Source organism: Manis javanica, chromosome 2 (assembly GCF_040802235.1).
Source record: "Manis javanica isolate MJ-LG chromosome 2, MJ_LKY, whole genome shotgun sequence".
NCBI lineage: Eukaryota > Metazoa > Chordata > Mammalia > Pholidota > Manidae > Manis > Manis javanica.
Window position 1 is genome coordinate 121,652,101 of NC_133157.1, and position 24,252 is coordinate 121,676,352.

The following is a 24,252-nucleotide window of genomic DNA, read 5'->3' on the forward strand; positions in this document are numbered from 1 at the left end:
ATCAGCGCCCCCACTGCTGGGAACTGAGGCAACAGAGGGGGCAGATTCCTCCTTCCCTCCGGCTTCCAGTCTCTCACCATCAGTGGCCCCTATGGAAAAGCCAGCCAGCAAAGAAGTGTGGTCTGCAGAGCCCTGACCCTGAAACGGTGTGTGGAAGGTGCAGGGGGAGATGCAGAAGCTTCCAGCCAGCACTCTGTCCGAGGTGGCCTAAGCTGCGCCTGCTCAACAGCTCACCACAAGTGCCTAGTCAACAGACCAACTAAAAAGCTCAAAAATCAGATGGTGACTTCTAAAATGTACTGCTCTAATACAGAGGATGCACCAATTCTCAGTTTTTCAATGAAAAAAAGATTTTAGAAAGGATAAAAAAACACACGCACCTTCTGGCCCATGTTAGTGTAAATGTGAGTCACTGTCTTAGAAGGAAGGGCAATAATAACATGTCAAGACACCTTTTTCCAAACTGGTGAAATGTATGTATCTCCATCTCCTATTGGCTGTTTCTCTGGATACCGATGACTAATAAAACAGTTCAAGGTTGGTGCAATGACTCCAAGATACCATCAAAGAAGTGACTCTGACATCTTTAGGATGTGTCTCTCATCATCAAGACTGCAGGAGGGCTGCAGAGCATCTAAGCATCATGACCACTTTCCAGGAAAGAACAGAGAAGGTCCACATAGGTCTGTCAGCTAAGTCTCTTTCTCTAGAAAAGCATAGCTTTCCTGAAATCCCAGCCAACAGGCTGCCATCCACAGGTGTTGGCAGTCACATACCTAATCCTACCTTCAAAGGGTCCTAGAAGAGCATGCAGTTCTAACTGTGCACTTTGCAGCTCTGAACAAATTAGGGTTCTGTCAGCACAGAGGGCATGGAGAATGAAAATATGGATAAACTGGCAGCATCCACACTACACACGTATGGCATATAAACTGCACTCCAAAAGAATAAAAATAGAAGAGTCAACTCTTAAATAAAAAAGACCCTAATAAAACTGGAAGTTTAACAGAAATACAAAAGCACGATTTCTTCTCTCAAATCCTATACTCTTAGGCATGCCATTATGATAACATCATTAAGCAGGAGAAAAAAAATCACATTTAAGATTGACATATGATTTGATTTTTATAAAATCTATCTGGCAAAGACATGGCAAAGGTTGTGCCAATATCTGAGCTAGTTATGAGATGATTTCCTTTTTGCATAAAGAAAACCTAGCACAAAGGCAAGCCATAGCATGGGAGAAATATTTGTACTGTACATATTTAACAAAGGACTCATAGCCAAAATACAAACAGAACTATAAAACAGTAAGGAAAAGGCAGGAAATGCAATGGGAAAAAATGGACAGAAAAAAAATAACATACAAATGGTCAGGATGCACATAAAAAGGGGGCTCAGCTTTGTCAAAAGGAAAGTGCAAATTAAAACCACAGTGATAACCCACCAGGACTAAGTGAAAATGACAGAGGACTTATCAAGTGTGGCCATGATGTGGAGTCCTGAACTCTCAAATCCCAAAACAGTACCAGCCCTTTGGAAAACTCTTGACGGTACCTTCCACAGCTGAGTGCATGCACAGCCTAGGTCCCAGAAACTTCACACCGTGGTATACCCTGTACAGAAATTTATATTCACCAAAACACACAAACACAACATTCACACAAAAACTGGGAATGAGTCAAATACCTATTAACAGAATGGATTTGTAATGCAAATCTCAACTGTGAGCTACAGCAATGAGAATGAATGTACCACAACCACACACCACAGGATGGTATCGGAAACTGAAAGAAGTCAAGCCTAACAGAGGGTAGGAAAACTGTTTGACTCCATTTATGAACAAGCAAACTAAAAAACAGGCAAAACTAACCTATGTGGGAGTGACTATTTTGGGTGGTCTTTTGGGAGATGATGTTATGCTCTGAACTTTGGCTATGGTGATAGGTACACCACTCTGTGACTATTCTAGGACCCTATGACAAATGGGTGGATTTTGTGCCACATGCATTACATATCAATGAAGGTGTTTCCTTAAAAATGATGTTAGAAATCAGGACTATGGTTGTGACCAGGAGGGGCATGAAGAGACACCAGGGGCACCAGTAATACTCCCTTTCCTGCCTCAGTGGCTGTTACTTAGAGATGTGTTCACTTTGAAAACTTCATCATTATATGATACTCTTCGGATCTGTACATTTTTCTCTACACAGGTTTTACTTCAATTAAAAATGTACGCTAACTGTACAGTCTTGGGAAATAACCTCCAAGGGCTCAAAAGACACTGATCCATTAACACTGGACTCCTTACATCTTTCTCTGCCTCAAAACCCTCTCATCCTTTCACTGACCTCTCATTTACCACACCTGTTTAATGTTCCTTTACACAATTTACAGCCAGCCAAAAGTCACCTATCCATGCTGCCAGTGTTCTTACAGCTGGCTTACAAACTGCGGGTCTTGGTTTCAAATGAAGTCTCTGGAAAGCTAGTAATTATCATTTCAGAAGTATTTAGCATTTGAAGTACTCAAAAGTTTTATAATCTGCTAAATTTCACACTAAGCCTGAGAGCGCAGTGTTCTCTATCTTTGTATTTAAAAAATAAAAAGGGGGTACTCTTGCCCTGAATTCATCTACCAGGTCTTCTCCTCTGGTAATTCCTTCTAATCGGCAGTTTTCAAACTGATGGTCATGATGCATTATGGGGTGTAAACCAGTTTAGAGAGTCACCACCAGCATAATGTAAAAAGAAACTCAACACAGAAGTATGTTAAGTGCTTTTGTTTCAGTTCTACATGCGTGTATGGAATCCTGGGTCTCCCCGTATTTGTTAGTGTTTACTGTGAGTCCTAGTCCAAAAGTTTTGAAAGCTACAGCTTTAGCTCCCCTACTTCACAGGATGGCAGAAACTCTAAGCCGGGCTCAGACTACAATACTAATGGTTCATAATTTCTCCTAATTATTTAAGGAAGAGCAGGTTTGAGAAAAAAGGCAGTTTGGTTTTGGCAAGTTGTAATACTGGGAGTTCAGAAAGGCAAGGAGAGCTGACTGTGCCAGCGGCTCTTGCTGGCGTTGGGGGAAGCTCGGTGAGTGGATGTAGAATCACCAACAATACTCAAACCTTCTTAACCGCTCTCCACGGAAGTACGCGTTCAGGTTGAACGTTGTAAGAAAGAGCTGAGAAGGCTGGCAATCACTTCCAAGCTGGTGCCTAAAGACAGGAAGGAGAAACTAAACAAAAGGAAATAGCCTTGTTAAACAGAGTAACCACTGTTGGCAACACAAGGACTAGTTTAAGCAAGTTGTATAAACTACCACAGAGTTTACAGTGGGAAAAACAAGTCAGTCATCAAATGCTTTCATAATAAACTGTTCTAGTAAACATAAAAACTTTTTTTTTTAAATGAGTGTGGTTCCAAAATCCTGAATGGGGCCAGCTCACACCATAGCCGCTGCTGCTAACCAACTGCATTTCTCCTAGCTACTCGGTATCACCAGAGTTACTTTGAAATTTCAAAAGATTTTAAGGTAACTGCTAACCATTAAAGTACTAGTGTGTGGCTGTAATTCAGCCAATGTAGCTGCAGAGTCTGCTATGAAAGCCAGTTGCCTTAACAGTGTTCCCATGGCGACCCTCCAGGACTGGTGGCTGCTCCCGCTGAACAGCTGGAAACTTACAGAAATACGCTGTGAGAAAGTGCTTTCACAGCTCCACAATCCATGTGACTGCTGTGGGATAAAGTTATCCTTCCAGAGGCTTCATGAGAATATACTGAGGGGTGGGGCTGGGGGCGTGACAACCCACTCAGTTGTGCTCTTTTAATACTCAGGCAAGGCCAAAGCACATCTCAGCTGACCGCTGCCCCACCACTGAAGCCACCCGCCCAGTTCCATGTTAACAAGTGTTACAGGGGTTACCATATGGCTGCAAAGGAGCAGCAGTAGAGAGCCCCAAATTCAAATTCACTGAATACTCTGAAACACTTTTTTTTACTCTTTTCTAAGCTACTTACTATCAGAATAGACTTCCAATAGAAAGATGGCTATATTTCTCAAGTATTCACTGAGGTCAAATCCCAGGCAACCTAAAGGAAAGTAGGTCAGAACATCCCCAGGAGGAGGAAGCCCACATCAGGAGGTGGCCCTCCTTCACGCCTGCGCCCCACTCATCCCAGCCCACCCTGGGTTATGCAGCTTGCACTCAGCTCTAACTCTGAGTGACACTGCCTTCCTAGCTCTGGCCCCTCAGGACCTCCCCCTTCTTCCCACAGATCCCACCAGCCCGATCCTCTCTCCCTCTCCCTATACAGCATCAGCTTTATTTCCCAATTTTCCCCCAAAACCGCTGTGGCTTCCAGATTGCCACGGCTGTGTCACAAGGCTGCAAAGTACCGCTCAGTCTCCACAGCTGCAGGAACACTCCTACAAGTGCGGCATTTACTTTGGAGGGAACACCACTACATTTGAGTCCAGAAAGACAACTCCTCTTGTTAGATGCCTGGGCAGATGGGGATGAATAAAGGGAAGATTAGTGATTTCAGGATTGTGAATGATTTGAAAAGATAAGCCTTTATTGTTTCAAAAATAGCTAAACACAGAAATACGTACTATCTGCTGAACTAAAATTTTTATGATCTGAAGAACACGAGGTCATTTTTCTATATATCCACACGATTACTTACAGTCACTGCAAGAGCTTTAATCTCAGGGAAAAGGAAAACTGTTCTATGAGAAGGTCTACATCTTTAAACCTACCTCTTTCTACCCAAGCCCAAAATGTTTAACCTTCACTGCACTGTAGAACATGTCACAGTCTCTCTTTAAACCATCTGTCCATACTGATCGATTTTAGGTGACTGGGGTCCCAGGGTACAGATTTTTCTTTATGTGGAGTATTAACAGCAAATGGAAAGACACCATAAAACTGACTGCCATGCTGTGGCCTATTCAACAATATTTATAAACAAGTACTACACAAGGCATAGCAAAAGTCTAGATTGTTATCACATCTCATGAAAGTCTGTCTCTCATGTGCCCTAGTAAGCTTTCCCCCTAAACTCTAACTAATCTAAAAAGAAATGGTTTCCAAAGTGGGGAGAGAGGAACCCTGACTCAATTCAGGACAGCAGACTTCAGCCACCATCATGCACAAAACCAGCAGAAACAACCAGATGAGTACAGCCACAGACCACAAGTGACCAAAACTGGTTTTCAAGCCTTTCCAAGAGGGGCCAGAAGAGTGAGTGTGAGTCAGCATCCACCTCCTCAGCTGACTCACTCCCACCACATTCTCTACCCTTCTAAACTCAGAACTGGGTGAAAGTGTGAACAGCTATAGTGCGCCTGGCTACAATAAATGCTTAATAAGCGTTTCTACTTCTCCTATTTTGGGAACCACTGTTACTGTGTGTGCCCTGTGCCCACTGTGTGAGGACACACTGCCCCAACCACAGGATTCCTAAAAGTGACTTTGGCTACACTCTAATAAGGAGAACAACAGGACACAACAACTAATAATTACCGAGCTCTTACTATTTGCCAGGTATTGTGCTAAGCATTTTATTTTACTTAAACACAACAATAACGCTATGAGGTATGTGCTACTATTACTAACGACTATTGGCAGGTAAGGAAACTGAGGCTTAGGGAAGATCAAGTTACTTTTCCACAGTCACAGTTAGTGGGTTGAGAGCTGAAATCTGAAGCTAGGAAGTTCTGACTCTGGAGCCCCCCTCCCACTGCTATCAGATACCAGCACACCACCTGTCAGGTAACATTCTGTTTACCCACCTTCCTCCATTAACTGAGTCCTCTCAACTTCTAAAGCAGAGCAGTTCATCACAATTATCTGGATAAGACACCGAGATTCAGAAGAAGTCCTCGGTGGTGGAACAGCAGCCCCAGGACCCCCTGTCCCAGGCATGACAAGAGCACTCTTCTGCCCGGCCAGATGCAGCCGGGACCACAGTCCACCACAGTCCTCGCGAGGGGAAAACTCGCAGGCAGGCTTATTCTGGGAAGACCCAGTACCAGCAAAACAGCCCCATTCTAGATTGGCTGACAATAAATCCATTTTCACCTCCAACCTCGAAGCACTGGGGCTACCTATTTTGAACTTCTGTTGGCATAATACACCATCTTTGTTTTCTAAACTTCTATTTTCTGTTAATTCTACCTGTCCTGAGAGATGACAAACACTAAAATTTACAATCCTTAGAAGATAAAAGCAGGAATGCTTCTTGAAATGCAAGAAAAATAACACCTGAGGTAACAGCGGTATCATTTGCACTCACATTCTACTTCAAGATTGTAAAGGTTCAGCAACATTTAAGGATATAAAACTTCATAAATAGTTCCACATTTTTGTTGAAATATATAAAAATATTTTTTATAAACACTACATAAAAGGCAATGTGAAAATTACCATATTTACAGAAATAATTAAGTCCATCCTCAAATGTTCCTTTATAATCATCTAACTGCAACTTCCAGGTCTTCAGGGAAAAATCATCTTAAACCCCCTTCTGTAACTGTCATCTGAACTTAGAAAACTCTTTATAACTTAATTTTTCACCTATTTAAAATAAAAGCAAGACACAAAAACAGTTTGCAATCAGATGTGATATGACAGCCAACACAGTTCTTAAAAACAAGAGTTACATTAGGTAGAACTCAGAGACTAGGAACTCTGTTTTCTTCTCCCCTCATTCCTGCTGGTAATTCCAGAAGTATGTTCCCAGGTACCATGTTCCCGACAGTTTCCTACTGTTAATTAACACATCCTATACAGCTCATAGTGCATTGTACTCCACACATTTTGATGGATCTGTAGGGAAGTGCTTCTGGCAAATGGTCATTAACCTCTTCAATCCCTAAAAAAAAGAAGAAAATAAAGGTTGGTTATGATATGGTTGCCCTCTTCCTAACTGTCCTTCCACACTCACTCCAGTTCACCCACGTCTCCACTAAAATGCATCAGTCCTGAGCAATACCACTCAGATGTCTACTTAGAGAAACATTCATTCATGTACACCCAGAGATAACACAAGACAGTCATGGCAGAATTGTTCACAATAAAACAAAAGTACTGGAAACAAACCAAATGACCATTACAGGAGAATATATGAATAAGCTTAGTATGCTGACAAATGGATCATTTTATAGCAGGAAAAATGAATTAACTAGAGCTGAATGTAACAACTCAGCCTTTTACACCAGGTTCCAATAGAGCATTAAGCCCGAGTTGCCGGCCTATATTGTACGTAATGAGACAGCAGCTCTCCTGCCCATTTAAAAGTGCGCTACATATGTACCATCTGTGGGAGAACTGAGAAAATGCCCACTCAAATCATGTGTTCTAAGGTCCACATGAGGAACTCTAGTTGAGAAGAACTAATACACATGAATCTTAGAAACAATATTGAATGTGAAAAGCAAATGGAAAAAGGCTACCTACATACAATGTAACGTAATATAGTGAACTTGAAAAACAAGTTAAAACACAATGTATTCCTTAGAAATGCTTACGGAACATGGTAGAATTACTTCAGAAAAAGCAAGGAAATGATAGACAAATTCCAGATAATGAGGTAGGAAGGAAAATACAGATTCAATCATCTTCAGAATGTTCTAGTTCTTAAGCTAAGAATAAGGCCTTTAAAGACTTGTTTTATTGTTTACAATTCACAACTTAAAAGTACTTCTTAGTATATGCCAAATATTACATGATAAAAACATGGTAATGTGATCATAAAAACAGAGTACAACATGCCAAAAGGAAACTGGTCAATCTTACAGAATTGAGAAGTACTGTGCATGGGACATCTATTATCACAGCTCTCAGTTCTTTTAAGACAACTACAACAATACACACTAAGTCCCAGAATCTCCCAGACTCCAAGTACTTTCCATCTCTTCTGCAACTTGGACAGTTCTTAGTCAGCCTGTAAGGCTACACTGATTTTTTAAACAAACAAGAATTATCACCACTAAAATTAATTGTCTCTTAACTCATCCTTCAGTCCGTGATCTTCTCAAATCCTTGGTTGGCACTCTCTTTTTAGTTATTCCTCAGCTTTCTCATCCACCACTGAGCAAACATAACTCTTAAGGTATTACCCAAATTCACAAACAGGCCAGGGACATGAGCAGAAACCTGCAACATGCAACTATAGACCTCTCTAGAACAAACATGGGAAGAGTTTTGCAACCAATAATAAACCTTGTTAACTGTTGTATCTTCCAAATTTGTTGTAGCCTCCAAATTTCCATGTTTACAAGGAAAGACTTTGTCAAACGTTTTATTGAAGTCTATGTATCTTTACCAGTACTGATTAGTTATTAAAAACAACCACCACCACTACAAACAGTAGCATACTAATTTTAAGAACCCCTAAAGCAATTGTGGGCATACACTATTTTAAGTATTCACAAAAATTTAAAACCGCCCTATCACAGCAAGAACAACAAAATTCTATCACAGGCCAAAGGTTGACTATCTTCAGGTGCAGATTAGACAGTGAATACAAAAGTGCACACAGCACAGGGCCTGATACTTAACTAGCATTCTCCCCAAATTCATTGTTTTTCCTCAAAATGATATAATATCTCTTGAAACAAAAAAGAGCTTCAGGACCTAATGAGAAAAACAAAACATGTGGATGTAATATAAAATGCAACAACAAAAGAGCAGCACATCTGGAAGTCAGAGAGGGTAAAAAAACACCTCAACATGTATGCTGATGTAACAGGTGCCTCAAACACCATCAAGCATCAACTCTTCCTGTGTAATTACCTAAGTTTTCAAACAACTCAAGCTCTGTGAAATCACCAAGTCATAAAAAAGCAAACTGCCACCACAAAAATCCCTGCAAAGTTTCTTTGGTCCCACAGTAAAGTACACAAGCACAAATACGAACTGAGCTAATATCTAACAGACGTACCATCAGAGAAACATGACTTTTAAACATTCTACTTAAAGTCTTTTGTGGATTCAAAGAGTGACCATATTGTGCAATTTAAGAATTAGAAGTGTGGAGGAGGCTTCTGGCTGGTTTCCAAGAAAGACTTTTGCAAGTACTGCAAAGAATGACTGTGTGTAATTTGCTTTGCTCTTCATTTTTTGGTGGTTGATCCCTGCACTAATCAGGTATTTGCTTTATGATAAAGATCATTCCTTCTCACAGTCCAGCTTTTCCTGCTGTGAATTCTTATCATTTGTATGACTAATTGTGATCTGTAGCCATGGAAGTATATGTGATATCACTAATTTGGCATCTAAAGTTTCCTGAAGGAATAGGTGAGAAGAGAGACAAAGCTAAGAAAGACAACATCTTGATGAAATACAAATAACTTCAGTCAGCAACCTCAGGACAGCATTTGGTTATTTTCCAAATAGAAACAAGTCTTTTCATTTAGATCCCTCAGGATTTCAGTTTCAAACTGCTTGCAGGTGCTGAAACCAGTAAAACAATTAGCTGCTTAGCTTATCATACTGCAACCTGCTTATTAATATCTGGTGGTTTTTTAAACATAATTTTTACCTTTATAAAAGCAATACATTTATTTAATAAATCTTTATTCAGTGCTACTACATGCCAAGCACTGTTCTAGGTTCTAGGAATACAATGGAGAACAGAAAAAAATCCCCTTCCTGAGATAATATTTCAAAAAGAGAAAACAGGAAACAAAATATATAAAACAGACAAGAAACAGAATGAGTATGTAAAACACCAAATATGTCAGGTGACAGATGATAAGTGTGATGGAGAAAAATTAATCAGGGAAGAGGTGTGTGTGGATGTGGGGAACAACCAGATGCTGACTATCCAAGTGACCCAGGGAACCAACCACCTCGGGTTTTTGAGCAAGACAGCATCATACTCTGGTTTGCATTGTAACTGACTCTCTGGGTGCTGTGTAGATACCGAACTGAAGTGGGGCAAGAACAGAAGAAGCTCAGAGACCAGAGCAGAGACACTGCAATAATCCAGGTGAGAGAGGTTGGCAGTTAGACTCAGATGGCAGCAGTGGAGATGGTAAAAGGGATCAGATTCCAGATATGCTTTGAATACAGAACTATCAAGGTTTGCTGACAGACAGGATATGGGCTGGGACAGAAAGAGAAAATTCAAACAATGCCATATTTATATGCATATTATTATTTAAAAATCACATAGTTATTACAGCAAATAGCAGTCCTCTGCCTCACCCTTTCCAATTCCAGATTTTAGCACCCCAGGGACAACCACTTCAGATCTCTCAAGTGTTTCCTCTGGTATTTACTGCCACATATATAAATGCTATACTGACAGGGCTTGATTTTTCCTGCCTCAGTATCTCCTGACTTCCTCCTATGAAAGCTGAGGATTTTATCCACCTGTACCATGTCCATAGGCCCCACATATGCACACACACCTAAGTGTACTTTCTCTACCCACATTCTTAGTGAATACAATATTGAGGATTTACTACATGTCTACACAGTGTTCAAAGCAGAGCCTCATGGTGTACACAACGGCATCTCCTTTCATACATGTTTTTCCCATCTTTTGGTTGTCTATGTGACATCACCAATTAATTCTCCAACAGTGAGACTACTCTCAATATGACCAGACATACCAGGTAATATCTGTTCCATTTTTTTCCTGGGGCCCTCTGTCAGTTCCAGTCTGGATCGCTTGGATTCCAGACCTCCTCATCCTGCCACCATGCCAGAGCAGCCTCTCACCTCACCTGGGAGTTTCTTCTGCCTTGCTTGTTTACTGAATCTTTTCTGTTTCCCTTATTTTGGTGGAGCACATCCTCAAGTCCAAGTAATAAAACCCAATAAAGACTACCCAGGGTCAAATTCCAATCCCACCACCAGCCATGTGACCTTGGGAATTCACTTCTCTATGCTTCAGTTTCTCCACTTGTAAAACAGAAATCATACTATCAACCTCTCATTGTTGCTCCAATATGCTGATGTGAAGCACACAGTTAAGTACTATGTTAAATGTTAGCTAGGATGATAATGATTCCAGAGAATAGTTATGTGACAGGTCATATTTTGGGGACCACCTGTCTGAAGATATCTTCAACCTATGTTCACACCTGACTGACAGTTCAGCTGGAAACAAATTCTGAGTTGGAAATTATTTCCCTAGCTATTGTAAAGGTATTGCTTCACTCCACTGTCTTCCAGCTTCCAGTACTGTTAATGAGAAATGATGATATTTTAAGTCTGAGACTTTGTAAATGATGTTTTTCTCCAGAAGCATTAAAATCTTCTCTTTATCCTCGACCTTCCATTATTTCATTACATTGTGCCTTAATGTGAGATCTCTGCTCTTCATTTGCTATGTATTCAGTGAGCTCTCTTCACTCCAGAAATTCATGTCTTACAGCTCTGCAAAGTTTTCCTATATTCTTTATTTCCTAGCCTCCAATTTCTCTGTTCTCTTTTTCCTGGAATTCGACAGTTGCAGACCTTATATATCAACTCCCTCATTCACTTAACCCTTGAGTTTTCAAGATTTCATCAGCTCTATCTTCTAAACCCTTTCAAGTAATTTTTAAATTTCTGCTGTGATGTTTAATTTTTAAGAGCTATTTTGATTCTTTTTTTGCATTATACTGTTCTTACTGGATGGCCACAACTGTATATAAGGATATTATTCCATTTTTCACCAAAGGTTTTTTTTTCTGTTCCCTATATATAATTGTGATTCTCGGAACTCCTTCCTATGTGTTTGTTTTGGTCTCTTTTGTGTTGAAAATTTTCTCTAAATGTGTAGTGATCCTAGGTGAACATTCACATTTATGAGTAAGGCACTACAGGGGTAAAGGAAATCCCTGGATAGGTAGGGCTAGTCAGTGGAACTTAGTTTTAGGACAATACGGCAGCAAGCTAGTTTTTTCACAGGAGGAATACCAAAAGTTAGTTAATTGTACATCTTTCTTGGATCACAGAGAAGAATCTTCCGGTTTCCTGAGTAAGGGGTAAAAGCCTAGCTGCCAGCATCAGAGGAACCAATGGAGAATAGAAACTGCAGGTCTTGTTTGTCAATACACAGACTCTCACTAAGTCTCCTGTGTTCTCTATGGCATGTCACACTCCCTTCCTGAGCAATACCAAACTACCTGTGCAGGGTAGAAGGAACCTCTAGCTACTTATCCTAGTTTCTAGCTCCATCCCATATTTCACCCTTTTAGAGGTGCCTAAAAGCCCCACATTCTGAGCCTTTGCAGAGTCTACATTAATGTCTCCTTAATGACCTCCCTACACAATCTTCCAATTAATTTTTTTAAGATCACTATGTTTTAAAGAAAATATCCTGCATTCAAAAGTCTGATGAACTATACACTTAAAATGGTTAAAACGGTAACTTTTATGTTATGTATATTTCACAATTTTTGTAAAATCTAACAAAGCATTGCAGAATAGTCTAGGTAAGTTATAAAAATATCAAATACAGATACAGCTTGGAATTTGTATCATACTGTGATATAAAATAGGAATCCTAGGTAATGAGTTGTTTATATCCAGATAAATCAACAAACCATTAAAACACTCACCCTACATCCACTATATTAGCTATTTTCTTTATTATTGCAGAAAACAAAAACTTTTAAAACCAAACCAAACTACAATCAGAACTCTTTAGCTAGATTTGCCTTTTATAAACTACCATTAGTTAACTGGACTTCAGGAAGAAATATTTTTATTTTAGGGTATCTTTTCTTTGAAGTATAAAGATGACATTTTATTAAGTCAATTATTTCTCTACTTGTTACTAGTTACCTATTACACCTTAAGAACAAAGTCTTAAAGATGAAAACACAGTTATTAGTGGTATAGCCTAAGAATACGAAGAATTGATTGACATTTTCCACATAGCTGTTAAAAATTCTGTCAATGAAACAAATGAACAAACAAAATAAAGAGACTCACAGACACAGAGAACAGACTGGTGGTTGTCATAGGGGAAGGAGGTGGGGGGATGGGTGAAATAGGTGAAGGGGAAAATATTAGTGGGAATGTTGGATATGTTGGTCTGGGTGATATGGTTACATGAGTGTATACACAGGTCAAAATTCATCAAGCTGTACACTAAGATTTGTGCATTTTGTTGTATATACTTCAACAAAAAAAATTTAGTAAGAAATTTTAAAAATGAAAAATGTTGTAAGAATTTGTTTTCCATGTAAGAACTTGTTCGTTATGCTTCAGAAGATTGGAGACTGATGAAAATTAGGCTTGGGGTGGATTAATGATTATACATTGAGCATTGAGTCCCCTATACAGAATTTTATTGTTGTTAACAACGATTTGATCAAAAAAAATAGGAGAGATGCCCTCACAAAATAAATAAATAAATAAATAAATAAATAAATAAATAAAGTACACACTTCCAATTGTAAAATAAGTAAGTAACTGGATGTAATGTATAACATAAGGAATACAGTCAAAATATTGTGACAATTTGGTATGGTGATAGCTGGTACCTAGAATTATCATGTATATAAATGTTCAATCACTGTGTTGTACACCTGAAACTGAAACTAATGTAATACTGTATGTCAACTACCCTTCAATAAAAAGTAATTATCTAAAAAAAAAAATGAAAAATGAAATTCTGTCAATGAAGTGCCAAAGTTCTAATAAAGGAATGAATTAACATGAGATAATTAAGTTTAAAATTAATCTTAACTTCAAACTAAAGGAATATTCATTTGACCTGAAATGTGATGCTCAAACAATGTGTACTTAATGACTTAAAGCTAATTTCTACAATTGCAACTAACATCCACAGTCATGCATAAAAAGATGAATCCTTCAAAAACTGTCTACAGGAATTCTTTTCACACAAGGATATCACTAAAATTGAATCCATCTAAATAACTCATTCTAGACTTTAAAATAACTGATCTGGGTCTAGCCACATGGAATGATGGCAGATAAAGATAATTCCACACTGCTTCTCATGAAAAGTCCCATTAAAAGTATTAAATGTACAAAAATTTTCATTTTCTGCAGGACTTAATGGAAAATTAAAGAAAACTGGTAACTTGGAACTAAATCAAACTGCTTTTAGAGCTTCTGGGTAAAACACAGAGCTGCTCTTGTTTTTCCCTTCTCTGAATGTTTCCTATAAAAGAACCTATTTCCAAGTTCAACAGTTCATCATTTTATAGAAAGCAACAACGTATTACAATTCCAGGTAGTGATTCCATTCTGAAAACAGTACCCACCTACCTAGATAAGTTAGGTAAAAATTTATGCCAAATGACCCATCTGGGGGAAGATTTCATTTACCAAACTATCAGTTCTCACAGCTCAGGATGACCTTTTTCTTCAAGATGTGTTGAGAAACAAAAGATTTAATACCCCAAGTAAAATGTCTCTTTGCTATCAGTTAAGCAGCCAACTAAAAAAATGCATGCATAGTTTAGATAAGCACTCCCCAAAAAGTGTTTCTACCAAACAGTAGTGGTGTTCCATGATAGTAAAAGGTAAATGTATGTGAAAGATATTTGCTAGCAATGTTTTTCTCAAAATATTTGTTTTAATATTGCAGAAGTATTAAATGGGTAGACAGTTTACTATCAGGCAATAACTTGCCTTTAAGGAACGGTTTATCACAGCAAAGAATGCCAAGAGGCAGCATGAAACCACAAGACCCACAAATGTATGACACATTCTTGATGCACAGGGAGTGTCTGCCAACTAACCATGATGTTATTTATGTATTCAACATATGGATCAAGTTGTGATCACTCACTGCAGTAATGAATGTTTCTGTTATACCATTTTTGGCAATACATGAATATAAGTTCACAAATGTTCCATGAACAAATACAATTGACAAATGCTAATATAGATGAAATATGCCAAAACCTGAAATACAGATTGAAATAATTGACATTAAATGTTGGAATGATGTCTTTACCAGGGAATTTACAAATTTAAAGTTACTGAAAACAACTTAGCAGAGAAGAATATTATGGGACATTTTGCCTATTTTAATAGTGAAAGCTTAAAAAAATTTATTTGCCATTAATATTATTCCTTAATCTTCTAATACCCAAAGAAATCTGAGTTGTAACACAACACACAGATTAATTTATATTCATTAGGAAGATTATCAGCAGGACACAAAGAGCACACTCAAACTGGATAACCTGACAGCAGTAATTCTGAGGACTCTACATAAAGTCATGGGCAGGACAAAGTCCAGTCTCCTAGCACTACTGAAACGCCATGGCCAGCCTATGTTCTAAAGGGACAAGGGAGGAGACAGGTCACAAAAACCCAGAGTAGTAACTGTATGGAAAAGCCACCTAAGAGAGCTATGGCCTTGGGTAGAAGGGTGCGGTCAACCCTAAGGGACCCTACAGGGAGGAAGTCGGGGAAATAAACACCCCATACTTGTTCTTCTCCCACTTATAAAATGCCTTCCAGTCCCACTCATTGCCTGCTCCCATCAGAAGCCAGAGGACAAGGGAGCTAGGTTCTGGGAACAAGGTAAAGAAAGGTGGAGAATGGAACTGGAGGGCAAATAGCCATGACATCAAATGGCTATTTGCCCTCCAGATCCACTCTTTTAAGACATCTTACGAGATGTCTTAAAATGACTGAATTATAAAGCCTCTAATCAAGAGCTTCCTATAATCTGTTTGAAGAAGCTTTACCCAAAACTGAGCCAAAGGTTACATCTGTATTTGGCAAAATGAACCAAGTCCTTCAAGTTAACACCACCAATCTCCCCTAACCCTAGAGGCTAGCTAATAAGCTATACAACTTCTCTTTGATCTGTATAGTAAGAAAACTCTCCTGGTGATATGTTTAATTTTTTTTGTGATAAAGAACACTTCAAACAACTTTCACAGTTTAAATTCTATAGTTCTGTATAAAACCCAAAGACAAAATCATGTTACAGTGAAATAGCCTCTTGCACTGTTTTCTACCATTTCTCATCAGTATTTCTAACACTATTTCTCATCAGTATTTCTAAATAAAAGAAACAATAATTCCACACATTGCAAGACTGCATTTAAATGATGTCTGAAAGCAGGCAAAATCAACCAATAATGACACAAGTCTGAATAGTGGTTACTTTGGAAGGGAGGAAGATTTAAGCTGGGAAAAGGCATGAAAGAAACTTTTGGGATATTGCTAGAAATGGTATCTTGTTTTATGTCTCATGAATTACTACATGTAATCGTTTAGCTGTACAATCAGGATTAGTACACTTAAAACACTACACTGCTGAGGTTCAATTTTATTTCAAATTAAAAAGAATTACCCTATTAAATGACTTTCACAATTACTTCCTCAGCAAATATCTTAATGTAGAAAGGTTTAGGTTTGTACATTTACCAGGGGTCAACCAACTATGGCCCACAGGCCAGCAGCCTCTTTCAAAAACGGAGTTTTATTAGAACATAGCCACTGACTGCTTTCGCACTACAAATGCAAGATTGAATAGGTGCAACAGAGACCAGTAAGTAGAGAGCTAAAAATATTTACTACCTGATCCTTTACAAAAAAGGCCATCAACCCTGACTTAAAACTTCGCATAATATATTTAAATATTCCCTTCTTAAGATAATTTAAACCAACCTCACCTAAAAATCAAGTAATAGGAGGGATAGTCAAGACAGCTTAGTAAATTGCTCAGTTAACTAAATCAAGAATTTCATAAAACTCGCAAGACAGGGGTGGCTTTGAGCTTATTAGCACCCATGAGGGGTTTAAGACGCAAATCAAAAACTGGCATTTTGTTTGGCCTTTACACAATGTTTTTAATTGGTGCCAATATTTTTGAAATAGGAGCATATACTTTTCCTTTTAAAAAAGTTAAGATTGTTGGCATCTCCTTAAAAAAAAAAAAAATGATGTATGTGCCACACTGGAACCATGGTCCTGCAATGATGTGCAGCAGCAGTAAGAAGCCCAGCATCAGCTGGCACTTCGACACAGTGTTCGCACTGCCAACACAGTTCTTACTGCAGAGCTGAGGTGAAAGGAAATACTGCTTCCAGTTGTGCCTGTATGAAAAGTAGGCAAATAAGACAGACAGAGGGCCAGGTGTTTCCTAACACTCAGCTCACATGTTACCAGACTGTCATGGACTTGAGTCTGCAACCTTAGGCTGAAGCAATGGCCTCTAGGGAAAAAATGGCAGAAAAGAACCTGAGAAGCCTAAGGACCAGAAAAGGCAACTTCATTCTTATACATATCAAAGGGTAGGGATCTCCCCCTTTACTTCTAAAGTGGCCCAACTTTTACCTTATTCTGCCTGTTAAAAAGCTTCTTTGTACTATTTTTGCAACCTCTTATATGTCTTCATTTCAAATAAAATATTCTAAGAAAAGAAAAATTATTTTCCTTACATTGATTAGAAATGTGATTCTCTCCTACACCTTAACTGGCCCTTAACCAGATAGGACAAGTCTCATCCGTCCTCACCCGGAAAGCTCTTCTATTACTACAGCTCTTTTGCTTGGATCCCCACCACAGTCTCCTTTCTCAAGGACTAGAAAAAGAGCAAGACTTCACATCCCTTGTCTAGAGCATTCATTCAATCAGCAAATATTTACTGACAGCTTACCAGAGTCAGGTACCACTCTAGGCTCTAGAGATACAACATGAGAAAGAAAAATACTTACCTTCACAAACAGATCTAAAGCATTTATTTACTGTTGTTGTGTTAAGCCGCACCAAGGTTCTTACCTTGTGAAGCCTACACTAAAGCAGTATGTCTAATAATGCATCACAAGCTATAGTTACACTTTCCTGTGGCTACATCATACCACTAATTTTATCGCACTTAAAGTTCCACTCAGCTTCCTAATACTTTTCCAGATGCATTGCTCAGACTGCAGGCTCAAGCACCTGGGTTATTAGATCATTTCTTGAAGGTCATCCTAGCAAACATATTTTTAGCATCTGCCCTTTTCTTCAGTCTGCTAAGAAATTCTTTTCCACCTTGACACACACCTCCATCCCTTCCATTTCTTGTTGTCTGTAAATCTGATCAACAGACCTCTCAGTATAGGCACCCAAATGTGTAATAAGTTGAACTGGACAGTGCTGAGGTCACTAGGTTCACTAAGGACCCCAGGACATGTCACTAGCATTCAGCCAAATAGACATGGATCCATTATTCAATGTACTCCATCGCTTCCTTCACTCAACAAGCTATGAGTCCACCTGACTTACTATACTTATAGCTGTTCCCAAGAATATTACTGGATTTAGATCAAACACCTTCCAAAAGTTCAGATTTAGTAAGTTCACCAATTTTCCCTAATCACCTTGGGAAAATAGTTATTTTAAATGGGAAGGGAACAGTTAAAAAGGAAGAACAACAGGTCATTACATAGCACCCAAAATAAATCAGAAATCTTTAAAAATAAATACTAGGTATATTTTTTACAAGAAAATCAGTTTTTGAGGAGGTGGAAATCATGTCATTGTTCAAAAAAGAAATGCTGTCTTTACATTTATATAATTATATGAACTTTTATACACACTATGGCTTTGACCATGGCACAGCTGAACCAATGAGCAAATGTAACCACTGGAAAACTATTTTCTACTATTAAAGCTAAACAACTTTTTTTTCAAAATGAAAGCCTTTTGCTTTCAAAACAGTCAGTCAGTAGTGGTTATTAAATAAATGGCAATGTCTTTCAATTTCCTCAAGTTTATTTGAACTCTATAAATTCTACGTTCATATTAGGGGTCAGGTTGAAATCATATTTTAAAATGCTAATATACATGAATAAGGCATAAAGACTGACAAAGTAACCTTTACTGAACTACAAATAAAAAGATAATTAATGAATATATAATGGTTGTTCTCTGGCATAAAATCTGACAGTACGTTGTGAATTTTACATTATAGGTAAACTCCCAGAATATCATCTAAAGCTTTAGAATTAACATTCGGCAAAAGCCATTATACAAAGACAACCTGAGATTTTTGAAATTTGGCAAAAGCTAGATTACAGTTGACTTTTCTTCCACCAAGAGGAAAAGTTTAACCCAACAAGAGTACAAACAAGTTTATGTGAGGCACATATAACTTTAAGAAAATAAACTGTAAGTGCTTTAGACCTATTTGTAAAGAGAAGTGTTGTATACTAAAGATAACTAGATTCATTAAAGCCAAATTTTGACTATTCATACCTTTTCAGCTAAACAGATGTTAAATCTACCTTGAAAGCAACAAAATGGGATTTACTGCAAAGTACTCTAAATTTGTCATGCTACAGTGAACTCCTAAAACAAACCACAATAGTTTTATTTCAGTACTAAGGTAATTAAAGCACAATGCTTCTCCCTGTCTTGCATCATATATGAAACCTAAAAGCTTCTTATCTTATTCAATGATGGTATCTTAAATACAAATATTAATAAAGAGTAGACTTGCATCCTATGAAGCTCTGCCCTGTTTCCTATAATTCTCCAGCTCTCAAAATATACAGTTTGGGGATTGGAGAAAGTTAACCTAACAGAGCAATTTCTTTCCCTCCCAACTGCTTACCTGAATATATTTCCGCTGTGTTTCATCATTCAAAACATGTGCAACATGCTTGGAAAAAATCTTTTCCCTACCAGTTCTGGCATGGATACCAACCATAGTGACACCAATGGGCCAAGGGGCATTTCCAATTGCCATCTGAAGATATGCATCATTAGCCTAAAAGAAAGTATAAGAAAAGATCAGAAAAGAAAACTATAGCATCAGTCCAATTTGTAAAGTATCGCACAGCCCTTATGACACAATTTTCATCTATCTTTTGGGTATGTTGAAAATACTACCATTCCTGTTATTCAAATAAAAGAAATTAAATATGGGGTGACTGACGGCCCTGCCCAGGACCACAAAGGCCTTGGAAAAGAAGAAAGCAAAGCTAATCCCTATGAGTAAAAAGATACACATTTCCTTGTAGCTTTTGTACACTGGAAATTAATACAATTCACATATGTAATTAACAGGCAGGTAATTTGATACACTGACAGAAATTCTAGTTTGGGTCTCATTCAGACCTCATCTTCGCCTTAGGTGGCCATGTAGAAGCAAGAGGCGAATGAGTTTTTTATAATGAACCTGAAACAATATCCACTCCCTGTGCAGCAGGGCAAAGTCTGAACCCAGTGGGCTCTGTGCACTGGGACTATGACACAGGGTCCACAGCAGAAGTAAACACAAAGATTAAATATTGGCCCTTGAGTCGAGAAATCATTTCACTTTGGCCCCTCTAAACTTCCCACCTGCCAAGAACCTTAAAATAAAAACTAAAAAATGTAAAGACAGAAACCAATGCAGACAAATGGCTTTTTTTCTAAACCAAGCCTGGTTATGAGAGGGAAAAAAGGAGCGAAAATAAAATAGAAAGCACTTCAATTCTAAAAGGCCTTGAGGGTTTCAGAGAAGCTTACACAGCAGGGCTGCAGAGACTTTACTGTTAAAAATCAAACATCTATGTAACTGATACATAGAACTGATTAGAAAAACCAATCAGGTACTACAAATAGGATAGATGGAAGATCACTTCCCACCCTGAAGATGAATTTGAATTTCCTCCGCTGGAGTTTATAGAACTTAATTTGAAAAGGGCACACAGCTGGACAGGAAAAAGATGGCAGCATGAGAAGTGAGGCAGAAAACTCCTCCCAAAATGACAAATAACATGAAAATACAGCAAATAAACCTAATCCTGAAAGAGCGACACAAAGACTGCAGTACAGACTGCCTACATCTGGAGAAAAAAGAAGACCTCACAGAAAAGGGTAAAGTAGCAAAGCCATGAGCCAGGAGGACCCAAGCCATCCCCCCACCCCAGTTCACAGGCAAGAGAAAGAGAAACGGAGTGGGGAAAGAGTAGAAGCCCAGGACTGCTAAACACCCAACCATGGAGATATGCTCCAGGAGCAGGACCCCACATTATATGGTACTCTGAAGATTAGTGGGACTGGAAAGCAAAGACAGACAGAATATTCGGACAGAATGAAATTCCAGTTGCTTTTGAAGAACAGGTACGCACAACCAGCCCCTCCAGAACAAAAGAAAGTCAGGCACTTCCCAATAGCAAGAGGGGTGCTAAAGTGGCAAAGATTAGACGGAGCTTGCTGCTCAGAAGACAGGGCAGGTGGACAAAACCTTCCCAGCATGCTCAACCAGCAGGTTGGGAACTCTCAGGAGCTTCACAAGATACATCCCCCTGGCTGGCAACGCAGCCCCTAGGGCCCCGACTGCTTTATGCAGCCTGCCACTCCTTCCTCCTGGCAAGCACCAGTCTGCACACCTGCTGCCCCAGTCATTGCGCCAGGCCAGCCAAAGGACGACCCAACCTATGGCACCTACAGGGGTGTAGGAGGCTCCTCCCCACCCGCTCAGCCCACTGGACCTGGCAGTGGAGGCAGGCGCTACAGCAGGGAAGCAGGAAAGAGCTGGTTTCCTCCTAGCAGGTGCCAGTGCCGCTCACCTGCAACCCCTGCCATTGCTCCAGGTGCAAAGAAGCTACAGAGAGTAGAGCTTCTTGACATTAGAGGGTGCTGCCTACATAAGTTATTACAACATAGGTATCACTAAAAAAAAAAATGAAACAACAAAAAATTTTGTACAAAAATAGAACAGAAGTAGATTCAAGATGGCGGCATGAGAGGTGAGACTGAGAACTCCTCCCAAAACCACACATAGTGTGAAAATATAGTTAATACAACTAACCCTAAAACAGCAACAGGAAATAAGGCTGAACCAGACTGCATACAGACCTCACGAACAGAGCAGACCTCACAAAACACGGTAAGGTACCGAAGTCTTGATCTGGCAGGACCCAAGCCCTTCCCCCACCCCAGCTCACCAGCGGGAGGAAGAGAAACAGAGCGGGGAGTGGGTGGAAGCCTGGGACTGCTGAACACCTGGCCCTGGAGATCTGCTTTGCGAGCAGAAACCTACATTGTGTGGTGCTCTGGAGGATGGGGAGCTGGGACAGGCAGAGTGCTTGAGAGACAGATTTCGGCCATCTGTGGAAGATGGGATCCACACCCAGCCGCTATGGGACAAGGGAAAGGCAGGTGGTCTGAGAGGCTTCCTAGCAGCGAGAGGACTGCTGAAGGGCCGGGGTTTTCGCAGGTGAAGAGATAGGGGGACAAGGCTGTCTGGGCGCGCTCTGCCCAGAAGATTGGGAACTTTGAGGAGCTTCAGGTGCTCCATCCCCCTGGCGGGCTACTCAGCTCTGGGGACCCCAGGCTGCCAAGCCTCCCTCCTAGCCTGATGGCACCAGCTCGCAAACCAGCAGTCACGGCACTGGTGTCAGGCCAGTCAGAGGGAGGCCCTGCCTACACAGCTATAGACACAAAACACAGAGGCTTACACCTGTGTGCTTGGCCCACTGCCTCTGATACTGGAGACAGGCACCACAGATGGGAATCAGGAAAAAGATTTTCCTCCCACCAGGCAACAGCTCCGCTCCCCTACGACCCCCAACCTCACTTTAGGGGCTAAGCAGTTCCAGAGACTGGAGCTTCTGGGCACTAGAGGGCACCACACAGAAACATGAAATGACAAAAGAACATAGTTTAGACCAAAATCTTACAAACCCCAGAAAGAGGGCCAAATGAAACTGAACTCACCAATCTTCCTCAAAGAGACTTCAAAATAAAAATCATAAACATTCTTATGGAGGTACAGAAAAATTTTCAAGAACTCAGGAATGAATTTAAGACAGAAATTCAATCATTGAGAAATTCCATATCTGAAATGAAACATTCAATGGAGGAATTTAAAAGCAGATTAGATGTAGTAGAAGAGATATTAAATGGAATAGAAATAAGAGAAGAGGAATACAAAGAAGGTGAGGCACAGAGAGAAAAAAAGAATCTCTAAGAATGAAAGAATATTGAGAGAACTGTGTGAACAATCCAAACAGAACAATATTCGCATTATATGGGTACCAGAAGAAGAAAAGAGAGAAAAAGGGATAGAAAGTGTCATTGAGGAGGTAATTGCTGAAAACTTCCCCAATCTGGGGAAGAAAATAGTCTCTCAGGCCATGAAGGTGCACAGATCTCCCAACAAAAGGAACCCAAGGAAGACATCAAGACACGTAGTAATTAAAATGGCAAAGATCAAGGATAAAGACAGCCTTTTAAAAGCAGCTAGAGAGAGAAAAAAGATCACCCACAAAGGAAAACCCATCAGGCTATCATCAGAATTCTCCACAGAAACCTTACAGGCCAGTAGGGAGTGGCATGATATATTTAATGCAATGAAGAAGAAGGGCCTTGAACCAAGAATACTCTACCTGGCAAGGTTATCATTTAAATATGAGGGAGGGATTAAACAATTTTCAGATAAGCAAAAGCTGAGAGAATTTACCTCCACAAACCACCTCTACAGAGCATTTTGGAGGGACTCCTATAGATGGAAGTATTCCTAAGGCTAAATAGATGTCACCCAGAGGATACACAAAGAGACAGAATATGATTCATAACATACAAAGAATGGAGGAGGAAGAAAAAGGAGGAAAAAAAGAATCTTTGAATATTTTTCTGTACCTCACAAATAAACAATCTAAACACACAGTTAATGCAACTAGAAAAGGAAGAACAAATGAGGACCAAAGAAAGTAGGAGGGACATAATAAAGACTAAAGGAGAAATAAATAAAATTAAGAAGAATAAAACAACAGAAAATCTTTTGTGTTTGTAATAGCATATGAAGTAAGTTAAATTAGACTGTTAGATAGTAAGTGAATTACCCTTGAACCTTGGGTAACCACAAATCTAAAGGCTGCAATGGCAATAAATACATACCTATCGATAATCACCCTTAATGTAAATGGTCTGAATGCGCCAATCAAAAGACGTAGAGTCACTGAATGGACAAAAAAACAAGACACATCTATATGCTGCCTATAAGAGACTCATTTCAAACCCAAAAACATACACAGACTGAAAGTAAAGAGATGGAAAAAGATATTTCATGTCAATAGGGAAAAAAAAGTGGGAGTTGCAGTACTTGTATCAGACAAAATAGACTTCAAAAACAAAGTAACAAGAGACAAAGACGGACATTACATAATGATAAAAGGATCAGTCCAACAAGAGGATGTAACTATTGTAAATATCTATGCACCCAACACAGGATCACCTACATATGTGAAACAAATACTAACAGAATTAAACGGGGAAATAGAATGCAATGCATTCATTTTAGGAGACTTCAACACACGACTCACTCCAAAGGACA

The 24,252-nt window shown here is 39.3% G+C and overlaps 1 protein-coding gene across 15 annotated transcripts in view; it reads right to left on the bottom strand.

The window, feature by feature from the left end:
- The window catches only part of PRPF18 (pre-mRNA processing factor 18), a 70,292-nt gene that overhangs the window by 12,395 nt on the left and 33,645 nt on the right, over positions 1–24,252 (bottom strand). For 3 of the 15 annotated variants that reach the window (XM_037001626.2, XM_037001639.2, XM_073229270.1), the window contains 2 exons: positions 19,540–19,695; positions 3,123–6,873 (listed from right to left, as the gene is read on the bottom strand). In XM_037001626.2, coding sequence (XP_036857521.1) covers positions 6,793–6,873; positions 19,540–19,695 — 237 coding nt within the window. In that variant the 3' untranslated portion in view covers positions 3,123–6,792. The remainder of the gene's footprint in view (positions 1–3,122; positions 6,874–19,539; positions 19,696–24,252) is intronic. The other 12 variants (XM_037001638.2, XM_073229268.1, XM_037001637.2 and 9 more) reach the window with 12 other exon arrangements.